The 12,097-nt window shown below is 44.1% G+C and overlaps 1 protein-coding gene across 4 annotated transcripts in view; it reads right to left on the bottom strand.

Annotated features, from left to right (window-relative positions):
* The window catches only part of DOCK1 (dedicator of cytokinesis 1), a 433,046-nt gene that overhangs the window by 107,650 nt on the left and 313,299 nt on the right, over positions 1-12,097 (bottom strand). For all 4 annotated transcript variants that reach the window (XM_064145308.1, XM_064145312.1, XM_064145309.1 and 1 more), the window contains exons 32-33: positions 11,040-11,098; positions 1,180-1,328 (exon numbers count right to left, since the gene is read on the bottom strand). In XM_064145308.1, the coding sequence (XP_064001378.1) occupies positions 1,180-1,328; positions 11,040-11,098 (208 nt within the window). The remainder of the gene's footprint in view (positions 1-1,179; positions 1,329-11,039; positions 11,099-12,097) is intronic.

Below are 12,097 nucleotides of genomic sequence, written 5' to 3'. Positions count from 1 at the left end.
AGGAACAAGAAATAAAACCATTAGATAACCACAGTCACTCTGGGCATCACTCTCACTGGGGCTGTTGGCTGAACTGCACCTCTTTAACCTCACCCTCCATTTTGGGCTAATCCACTTTGCTTCTTAACCTCTGGCCGAACCTCTATTCTTCCTTGGGACTGGGGTAAGGTTGAGAGGGGTAGGGGGCAGGTGAAGGGGTGGTTGAGAGCCTCTCCTGGGGACTCAGGTTTCTGGGAGGGCTGTTGTGTTTCTGTATTACCTTTTACCTTGTCTATTTCTGTCTATAACTGTATATACTGTAAATATTTGCTTGTATATTATGCTAGCTGTAAATATAAGCTTCATTCAAATTTTCAGAGCTGGCTGAATCTAGTCTGGGTGATTTCCTAAAGTGGTGGGGGGGAGAACACCCAAACCATCACAAGGTCATATCCCTAACTGACAGAAATGTCATAGTGTAAAGCAGCTACACTGGCTTATTCCATAACCCTACCTGGCCTAACTACTCCCATACTCAATCCTTAAAACAAACTTTCAAAGGAAAGAAGGTCGTATGAATGATGTCAGAAAACTTTCTTATATTTCACTTGTCTCTCAGAGACTGATGCTATCAGGATAGGATTTTGGATGCTTACTCAAGGACTTCCATCAGCAAATAAAATGGAATCAAAGTGCTACATCAGTACTTAGGTTTTGCAGTGTCTGTATAGGTTGAAGGAACACTGGCTCTGACTGGAGAGACGTGTTTTCCTCTTCAAACTCCATGAGACAGAAAGGATCAAATTGTAAGATACTAAAGATGATAAATTCTTACAGGTTATAGTTTCTTTTGCTATATTATCAGGCTTTCTTTATGTCACATTTAACTCAGAAGCAGGCTCCCTTTCTGAGACAAAGATGTAAACCATCTGTCTTTGTTCTCCTTTTGTATCATAACAAAAGGTTTCATTTATCTCATGCAAATTTTTCTTTCACTAAGAGCTTAACATCAACAGATGAAAACTCTATGATCACTTAAAGAGTTAGAGAAAATAAGCAAATCCTTAGCTACACTGTTCTATATATATAGAAAAAAGAAACAACAAAATTTCTTATGTTCTGTCAAAAAAAAAAAACTCAACAAAACCAACAATTTAATCTTTCTCACAACCTTGAAATATGTGTAGCTTAAATGCTTACCATCTGGAAGCTCCTGGTAGAATGAAATTCACACTGCATCATATCAAAGAAGATGGGGATTGTGGCTTTCCGAAGCTCAGTTTCAGGGATGAGCGTCATTTCTAAGATAGGTCCCACCATTTCTGGGATGAACTTGATTTTATGCTGACCTTTAAGAGAAAAGATGCATTTCAGAGTTAATGGACACCCACTGACTTTGGTAGAAGAGAACTGTTACAAACATTGCATCAATAAATTCTTGTATAACTTAAGAAAGTATTTTTGAAGACCTGACTCTATCGAAACATAAATGATTATTTAGGTCAACTTCCATTAGGCTGGAAAGTAGAAAGAAATTCTTTACAGTGAGGGTGGTGAGGCACTGCAATGGGTTGCCCAGGAACATTGTGGTTGCTCCTTCCCTGGAAGTGTTCCAGCCCAAGCTGGATGAGGCCTTGAGCAACCTGATCAGGTGTCCCTGCCCATGGTAGAGGGGCTGGAACTACATGATCCTTAAGGTCCCTTCCAACCCAAACCATCTTATGATTCTGTGTATGAACCCAAAGTAACAAGAGTTGTTGAGTCACTAATCAAACTGGACCTTGCCATATCTTTCATGAAGACCTTATATTTGCACAACCACGTTAAGCTTCACTATTTTTTCCCACATAAAACCTATGTTTGGCAGCAAAGGAGGCTGAGGTGCGTCGCTTGTATTAACTTATTTAGACTTTCATAACTGCTGCAGTGTACAGAATGCTCTCTTGTGTCAGTCTATCAAAGTGTCACCACGAGTGCATACTTACACAGCCTCCAGACATGAAACTACATCTTACCAACTTGACAATATGTCTTCTTTCTTCAAGAGCTGAGCTGTCTGGCAAAGCTGATTTCATATTTATCTTCCCACAACTCTCCCTGCTAAGCTCTTTGCTCATGGAATAGAAATCAGACCTTTAAGAGGAAATGTGTCACCTAATACACATTAGACTAGTCAAAACTTACAGTTATAGTTCAGATTATTAACTAGAGAAAGCACATTACCTGTTCTGGAAATTATCAGCTGAACAACTCCATGGGAAGGTGACAGAATCCCAGCATGGTGGGAGCTGGAAGGGACCTCTGGAGATCATCTACTCCAACTCCCTCCTAAAGCAGGTTCAATGAGAGCAAGTTCCTCAGGATTACATCCAGGCAGTTTGAAATCGCTCCAGAGGAGGAGACTCAGAGAGAGATTGTGGAGTCTCCTTCTCTAGAGAGATTCCAAACCCATGTGGGCATTGCAATCCTGGGCAACCTGCTGTGGGTAACCCTGCTTTAGCAGAGGCATTGGATTAGGTGATCCACAGAGGTCCCTTGCTGCCTCCACTGTGCTGGGTTTTCCTAATTCTGTGATGACAGAACCAAGATTTTAACTCATTTCTATTCCACTGCACTTCAACAGTACATCAGTAACTGTGAAAGTCTGTAATTAGCAGTTCCACTTTTGACCAGAACCAACACAAATCTCAATAAATGCAATCAAGAAAAAAAAAAACCAACATCTTTACTCACAAAATATTCTTCTTTCATTTTTAGCAGATATAATTTAAGTTACTTGATTGGTAAACTTCAGAATCCTGTTAGCATTAGCAATGCTATTAGGGCAAATTAGCACTCAGCTGAAACTGCTACTTTGTATGATGCTGCAGTGGTGGCTTTGGTGAGGAATATCAAGTGAGAAGCACAAAGCTTTCCTCTGTCTCTTTTACAAGGGCTATTACATTTGGCCTCTCAGGTGACAGTTTTCTTATGCTACGCTTGGAAAGTGTCAGAGTCAATATTTGAGGAAACAAATAAGAATGGCAAAAGTTATTTGTCAGGCACCAATTCAATGTCATGAAGCTTTCTGTGTGCCGTGGTGGGTTTTTCCATTGCTCCAAGCACAGGGATTCCCTTGGAAAAGTAACAAACATATTTCTGAACTGCAGAGCTGCAAATACACATTAAAAATAGGTATTTTAAAACTTTTGATCCGCTTTCCTCTTCTTCAGGAGTATACACACTCCTTGCTCCAAGAGGCAGTCAATGATCAGATGCCAAAGGCCTCGCCTCCCAAGAGGCTTACCAGTACCTCGACTGACGTGGACAGGCAGGACTTGCTTCCAGCCTGCCCCACCAATCATAGAATTATAGAATCATCGAATCAACCAGGTTGGAAGAGACCTCCAAGATCAGCCAGTCCAACCTAGCACCCAGCCCTAACCAATCAACTAGACCATGGCACTAAGTGCCTCAGCCAGGCTTTTATTGAAGACCCCCAGGGACGGTGCCTCCACCACCTCCCTGGGCAGCCCATTCCAATGCCAATCACTCTCTCTGGGAAGAACTTCCTCCTAACATCCAGCCTATACCTACCCTGGCACAACTTGAGACTGTGTCCCCTTGTTCTATTGCTGGTTACCTGGCAGAAGAGGCCACCCCCTACCTGGCTACAATGCCCCTTCAGGTAGTTGTAGACAGTAATAAGGTCACCCCTGAGCCTCCTCTTCTCCAGGCTAAACACCCCCAGCTCCCTCAGCCTCTCCTCATAGGATTTGTGCTCCAGGCCCCTCACCAGCTTTGTTGCCCTTCTCTGGACATGTTCCAGCACCTCAACATCCCTCTTGAATTGAGGAGCCCAGAACTGGACACAGTACTCAAGGTGTGGCCTGACCAGTGTTGAGTACAGGGGCAGAATAACCTCCCTTGTCCTACTGGTGCCATGTGGCACGTGGTGAGCCTTCCTGAGGTCAAACGTGGCCGAGTGGGGGGTCCTGAACCTGGGTTGAGGTAATCCCTCCTATCAATACAGCATGGGGGATGAAGGGCTGGAGAGCAGCCCTGTGGAGAAGGACGTAGAGGGTGAAAAGCTAGACATAAGCTGGCAATGTGAGCCAGCAACGTGAGCTTGCTGCCCAGAACCAGCCATGGCCTGGGCTGCATCCCCAGCAGTGTGGGCAGCAAGCAGAGGGAGAGGATTCTGCCCCTCTGCTTGGTTCTGTAGAGACCCTAGTTGCAGTGCTGGGTCTAGCTCTGGAGTTCTCAGCACAGGAGAAGCATGGACCTGTTGGAGGGGTTACAGAGGATGCTACAAAGATTTAAGGGCTGAAGCCCCTCTGCTGTGAGGATCGGATGAGAGAGCTGGGGTTGGTCAGCCTGGAGAAGAGAAGGCTCCAGAGAGACCCTGTGGTGGCCTTTCAGTACTTGATGGGGCTGATCAGAAAAAGATGGAGACAGACCTTTTAGCAGGACCTGTTGTGACAGGAGAAAGGGTGACAGTTTTGAACTAAAAGAGAAGGATTCAGACTAGGTAAAAGCTTTTATGCCAAGGGTGGTGAGACACTGGCCCTGGTTGCCTACAGAGGTGGTAAATGCCTCATCTCTGGAAATACTCCAGGTCTAGTTGGTTGTGCTTCTGAGCAATCTGGTCTAGTTGTAGATGTCCTTGCTGACTGTAGGGGGGTTGGCTGGACTAGATGACATTAAAAGATCCCTTTCCACCCCAAACATTCCATGATTCTCCTGGCAGTTCACCAATTGTATTTATTAGCAGTGCTGCCTTCCCTGTAATCAGCAACAGACTTTTTAAATCAAAGAGGACAGAGAGCTTCTCTGAATACAAAACTGAAAAGGACCTGGGAGGAACAGTAACATGCAAGTTAGCAATAAAATCACTTGCACATTATACTGTGAAAATATCCCTCATCTTCTGTTTGAAACCCACCTGGACCTGGAGGGTCCCACCAGAGAAAAACAAGAGGAAGGACTTGCTACAGTGCTTCTGGCTTTCATTGTGAAGCATTCAACCTGTGACATGCTAGCAAGAGCCCACAGAATCATCATAGAATCAATCAGGTTGGAAGAGACCTCCAAGATCATCCAGTCCAACCTAGCACCCAGCCCTAGCCAGTCAACCAGACCATGGCACTAAGTGCCTCAGCCAGGCTTTGCTTCAACACCTTCAGGGACAGTGACTCCACCACCTCCCTGGGCAGCCCATTCCAATGCCAATCACTCTCTCTGGCAAGAACTTCCTCCTGACATCCAGCCTAGACTTCCCCCAGCACAACTTAAGACTGTGTCCCCTTGTTCTATTGCTGGTTGCCTGGCAGAAGAGACCAACCCCCACCTGTCTCCAGCCTCCCTTTAGATGTTTGTAGACAGCAATGAGGGCTACCAGATGATGAGCTACCAGAGGGGCCGTGACAGGCAAAAGCAGGGATCAGCAGGGAAGGTAGTGCAGCAAAAATTGAAACACTGAGACATCCTGATTGGTTTCCTACACACAGAGAAAGGGTTTGTTTACCAAGTGATGCTACAACGTGCATCGGTGATGTGGGGATGCACATGCATGTGCTTGCTACGACAACGTGATTCACTGAGATGTTATGCCAAAAAAGGAAGCAGGAGAGCAAAATAAGAATGAAAATTATCTTCCTCTGGTATTCCATAGCATCCATCCCAGCTGCCTGCCACAGGCAGCACCTTCTGACAAACAGCTCAACAAGGAATTTGCCTTCTTTTCCCAGGAGTGTGGCAATTCCCATGCAAGACTCAACATGTGACAAGTCTGGGGGAAAACTGAGAATTCTCTTCTGAAAACAAAATTCTGCAGCTGCTCTAAGAACCACACACCAAAAAAACATACTTTTGAACATACAAAAGCTTCTCCTTGCAATGCCTTTTGTCTTGTCATGAGACACACTCCTACAGACTGGTCACACAAGAGGAACAGACCTCATTAGATGACCCAAGCTCAGGGTGTTCTTTTTATTGGATAACATTGTGATTTTCATTTCCCAGGTTCTTCTAATTTAAATCTGGGGCATGAAAAACACTGGATAATTTGCCAGCAATCTCACCTCTCACTTGGGTCAGCTCTGAGCATGCATGACTAATCCAGAGAGCGTTATCTGTAATGACTTCTATTTATATAACACTTGAAGTTCAGGTCTATTTTTGACCGTGGCTTTCCCTCCAACAACATCACCATCTCTGTCAAGACACCTTTTCTGACGTCGAGCACTTGGAGGGAAGTGCTGGGCCATTGGGCACCTCGCTGGAGGACAGCAGCAGCAACTATTTCACTTCATCTTCAGGAATTTTACTCTTCCATCACCCTTTAGCTGGTTCAGATGTCAGCAATAAAAACAACGTTTTTTGAGCTGGTGTTCCTCAACCAACTTTACCATGAGGATGTTATTTTAAATGCCATCACAATTTCCTGCACATACAACTGCTGGGCCATTGGGCACCTCGCTGGAGGACAGCAGCAGCAGCAACTATTTCACTTCATCTTCAGGAATTTTACTCTTCCATCACCCTTTAGCTGGTTCAGATGTCAGCAATAAAAACAATGTTTTTTGAGCTGGTGTTCCTCAACCAACTTTACCACGAGGATATTATTGTAAATGCCATCACAATTTCCTGCACATACAACTACTGGGCCATTGGGCACCTCGCTGGAGGACAGCAGCAGCAACTATTTCACTTCATCTTCAGGAATTTTACTCTTCCATCACCCTTTAGCTGGTTCAGATGTCAGCAATAAAAACAACGGTTTTTGAGCTGGTGTTCCTCAACCAACTTTACCACGAGGATATTATTGTAAATGCCATCACAATTTCCTGCACATACAACTGCTGAAACCATTAACCACTGAAAACTGGTGCACTTGAACTAGTGTCAAACTGTGTTTTGTGCATTCTAAATTGCATCACAGAATGCTTTTAAACACATTTTCTTTGAGTTCTTACATTTTCAAGACAGAAGCCATGGCTGGCTTTGTGCTTCTCTGACATTTACTGTCCCACCAAGGCCTAAGAAGCTTCAGTTCCAACTAAACAGACTCAAAATGAGACGTTAAAGCTCACATTGTGATATGGAAGGTGAAAAGTCTACAAAGGCTAATTTACACTGGTTTTGGTGCATGCAGGAGAAGAAAAGCCTTGCAGCACTTTTCAGCAAGGCAACGCAGTGGGTACTCTGCACATGGGGAGAAGGCTCCCCGAAGCCATCCTCATTGCTGCTTCATCAGAGCACTCAAATGTAAACCTTCCCCATCAAATCTAGCAGAGTATCCAACAGGACAGCTACAACGAGGGTTTAAAGAGAAAATCTGTCAGGCTGGATCTCTCATACATGGTTCCCTGGTCAGAATGAAAATCTCCTTCCTAAATTACAGGTACTGAAAGTGCACACACCCTTAGCTCACGTTGCCCTCCGCTCTAGATACTATTTTATTTTACAGCCACCCCTGCATCAGAAACACACACCAAAAAAATACAACGTGTGTATTTTACTATTTAATTTCAGAAAATAAATTATAGTCTCAAAGGTGCATTATAACCAGTGGACTGCCTTGTTTCCTGGTGGAGAGTTAAAACTCAGCAGGCAGTTCTCACTCAGATTAGATGTTCATCATGGTATTCATGAAACACAAAGGTGATAGGACAGCATATTATATTTGGAGGCTTATCCATACCCTTTAGAATCACATTTTTGGTTGGATTAGATTTCAAGATTATCAAATCCAATCATTTAGCCAGCACTTTCAGGTCACAGAATCACAGTGGTTGGAAGGGATCTTTGGAGATCATCTAAGCTCAACCTCCCTGCCAGGGCAGGTTCACCTACAGCAGGTTGCACAGGCCTGCATCCAGGTAGGTTTTGAGTGACTCCAAAGATGGAGACTCTAAAAGCTCTATGGGCAGCCTGTTCCAGTGCTCTATCACCCTCAAGGTAAAGAAGCTCCTCCACCACTCAACCACGTTCCTTAGCAACACATATACAAGGCTTTGAAATCCTTCCAGCTATGGGGAATTTACCACTTCCCTGGGCAGCATGTTCCAGGGCTGGACAACCCTTTTGGTGAACCCTTTACTAGGGAAGTCAAAAGTCAAGGTTGTTGGTTGTTTGGCTTCTTCATACCTTATGCATAACAACATCATCCTAAAAACTGTATACACAAGCATATGCAGCAATTGTAGATTTTCACTTCTGGGTTTGCTTCTGAACATAAACACTGATAATTTGACTGAAGTAGTGCAACTTCTAAGGAAAAGGTGTCAAGCACACCCAATACCAATTCCCCTGCAGTGGTAAGCCAGAATTCTTTATTAATTGATGCTATGACATATGTGAGCTTGGTGAAGACCCAGAAGTTAAACACTGTCAGCATGGATGATCTGTATTCCAAAGATGAGCAAAAGCAAGCTGCTCAGAAGTACAAAGGCTGTCTTGGATTGGGGTCCTGCCTCTGATTTACCTTTCACTTGCAGCTTCTGTTGGCAAGAACAGCAATTTACCAGCTCCCTCTACACATTAGATTTCGACATTAATGATCCCAGCCACTTAAAGAGAATCAGAGATATTAGAGCTAGAGGAGGTCATGGAGTCATCTACCTGGATAATCTTGGTTTAGAAAAACTCTATTGAAACTAAAAGCCTTCCATGACAGCACAGTTAAAAATATTGAAGAAAACAGCAGCTCTCAAACCAAGCAATTCACAAAACTCCAGGGGAAATTACTGTTATCTCCCTGCAAACGGTGAACAAACCCAAACTTTAGAGCAACTATATAACTTCTCCAAGAGCAGCCAGTATCAGCAGCAGCAGTAAAAAGCACCAGGCACTCCACAGACCCCAGCACAAATAGCACCACAGAATAACAGAATTGTTTTGCTTGGAATAGATCTCTTAAGATCACTGAGTCCAACCATCAACCTAAGAACACCACGGCCATTAAACCATGTCCCTCAGCACCACATCCACGTTTCTTCACCATCCTGCAGGGATGGTGACTCCACCATGGCTCTGGGCACCCTGACCACTATTTCAGTCAATACATTTTTCCTAATATCCAGCATAAACCTCCCCTGGCACAGTTTCAGGCCATCTTCTCCCATTGTACCACCTGATACAAGGAAGAAGAGAGCAACTCCCACCTCAGTATAATTCATGTAAGAGCAACTGAATGAATCACTCTGTACACAAACTTTGTTCTCTCATTCCACCAAATTCTGGGAGAAGTTTAAGAATCTGAAATTAAAGACAACAGACAAACTCAGCTCTCTAAGCCTGGAACAGGGAGGAACTTGGCTAATTACTGCCAAAAATGCCTCCAGTGTCCTGAGATAGATGACCCACCATCATAGAATCATAGAATCAACCAGGTTGGAAGAGACCTCCAAGATCAGCTAGTCCAACCTAGCACCCAGCCCTAGCCAGTCAACTAGACCATGGCACTAAGTGCCTCATCCAGTCTTTCCCTGAACACCATCAGGCACAATGTTGATTCCCTTATCTGTCTGTCAAGCCACATACCAGGTGTGTACTCAGCTTTAATCTCTTCTCTAGACACCTAATTCACGAAAGATGCTTCAATGAAATGTGAACTCAGCTGCTCCCTGAAGCCTTTCCTCATCTTTCCAGCAGAGCAGATGCAAACTCTGTGAGATCAAATACTTATGAACCCTTACACTCCCTTTCATATATGCTAGGTTGGTTTTTTTTCTGAGTTTCAGCAGCAGCAGTTCAGCCAGAGCTAGAAGTGAAGTGGCAAATGCATTTATTTCTGATAATTTAAGGAACTTTTGATCAAACTCGGAAGACTTGAACTGCCTGTGCTGTTAAGCTGAGGAAAATGAAACCTGGCAGCTTAGTACACTCAGGTGACAGTAAATACTCAGCTTCTCATGAAATTCAATCCCCATATAGCTAAATTATACCCACAGAGTAGCACAGCCTTGAGCTGGGCAGATATGTCTCATTTACCTACAAACTGCAGGGATGGCCAAGCTCCGATTCTTTGCTGATCTTCCTGAGTCACTGCTGCAGTCAAACCAGATCGAAAATCAGGCTCTAAGCATGATTTCCAGACTGAGTTACTGATGTCTTTGGACATGTTCATTATGCTGCAGTCCCAGCTACTGCATCCCCATGCATGTTTCATAGAATTTCATAGAATCAACCAGGTTGGAAGAGACCTCCAAGATCAGCCAGTCCAACCTATCACCCTGCCCTACCCAATCAACTAGACCATGGCACTAAGTGCCTCATCCAGTCTTTTCTTGAAGACCCCCAGGGACAGTGCCTCCACCACCTCCCTGGGCAGCCCATTCCAATGGGAAATCACTCTCTCTGGCAAGAACTTCTTCCTAATATCCAGCCTAGTGTGTGAATTTATCTGTGTGGGCACACATATATGGATTTTTAAGGAGCAAAACCCCTTTTCAACAAGCATCACTATAGCCTTTTGGTTTATTTAGCATGAGGTTGAAGAACATGAAAAAACAGAAGATACAAGAACATTGGTTACAGTTATGTATCTTCCTAGATGGTGAAGTAAGCATGCAGAAGAGGTTTTTATTTCTTAGATCACCTGCTTTTTAGATGCCTTCTGGAAGTCAACCATTATTGACTTTCTTTCACCTCCAACTTGGTTTGTATAAACATGGAGTGAAAACATTAAGCATGAGGTGCTGAGGCTACTTACCCAGATTATACCATATGTCCCTGATTTCAAACCCATGGTTTATATAAACATGGAGTGAAAACACTAAGCACAAGGTGCTGAGGCTACTTACCCAGATTATACCACACGTCCCTGATTTCAAACCCATGGTTTATATAAACATGGAGTGAAAACACTAAGCACAAGGTGCTGAGGCTACTTACCCAGATTATATCACATGTCCCTGATTTCAAACCCATGGTTTATATAAACATGGAGTGAAAACACTAAGCACAAGGTGCTGAGGCTACTTACCCAGATTATACCACACGTCCCTGATTTCAAACCCATGGTTTATATAAACATGGAGTGAAAACACTAAGCACAAGGTGCTGAGGCTACTTACCCAGATTATACCACATGTCCCTGATTTCAAACCCAATCTGTCTTCTCATATCACCATACCTTAAAAGGGAAAACAATACCAGCATTAAAAATATCAAAATAACCTAATGCCAATAAACAGAAACATCTCATTCCAAAATCTGATTAGCATTCAAAAACAGTTCAACAAGGCAAAGTGCCAGGTCCTGAACTTGGGTCACTGCAACCTCAAGAATGCTCCAGGCTTGGGGCCACATGGCCGGAAACTGCCTGGTGTAAAAGGACCTGGGAGTGTTGGTCAACATCTGGCTGCAGATGTGCCACTGTGTGGCCAGGTGGCCAAGAAGGTAAACAGCATCCTGGCTTAGATCAGCAACAGTATGGCACACAAGACCAGGACAGTGATCACCTGCCTGTACTCAGCACTGGTAAGAGCAGATCTCAAATACCCTGTTCAGTTTTGGGGTCCTCACTCTAAGAATGACATTGAGATGCTGGAGCAGATCCAGAGAAGGGCAGTGAAGCTGGTGGGTCTGGTGAGGAGCATCTGAGAGAGATGGAATAATTTTGCCTGGAGAAAAGAAGGCTGAGGGGAATCCTTACTCTCTGCAACTCCCTGAAAGGAGGCTGCAGCCAGGACAGGGTCAGTGCCTTCTCCCAGTTAACAAGCAAGTTGCAACAGGGGAAGTTTGGGTTGGACACAAGGAACAATTCCTCCCCAAAAGGTTCATCAAACCCTGGAAGAAGCTGCCCAGTATAGTGTAGTGTCCCCATCCCTGAAGGGATTTAAAAGCCATGTAGATGTGGTTTAGTAGTGACACAACAGTGCTGAGTTAATGGTTGGACTTGATGATCTTAAAAGTTCTCTTCCAACCAAAACGATTCTATGACTCTATTTGAAATCACAGAGCAGGTTCTTCAAAGTCAAACAACATAATGACACTGTTAGCCTGCCTCACCAGGTCAGTGATCTGCCTGTAAACACTCAGCTTTGCCCAACTTCCCTTTCTTGAGAGAGAGATGCACAGGCTTCCTGACACATCTAGGCTACCCCAAAAACCTCAGTCATGCAGCCACCAG

This window comes from Pogoniulus pusillus, chromosome 6 (assembly GCF_015220805.1).
Source record: "Pogoniulus pusillus isolate bPogPus1 chromosome 6, bPogPus1.pri, whole genome shotgun sequence".
Lineage (NCBI taxonomy): Eukaryota > Metazoa > Chordata > Aves > Piciformes > Lybiidae > Pogoniulus > Pogoniulus pusillus.
Note: the sequence above shows the minus strand (reverse complement) of the source record. Positions and strands in the feature narration are given on the sequence as shown.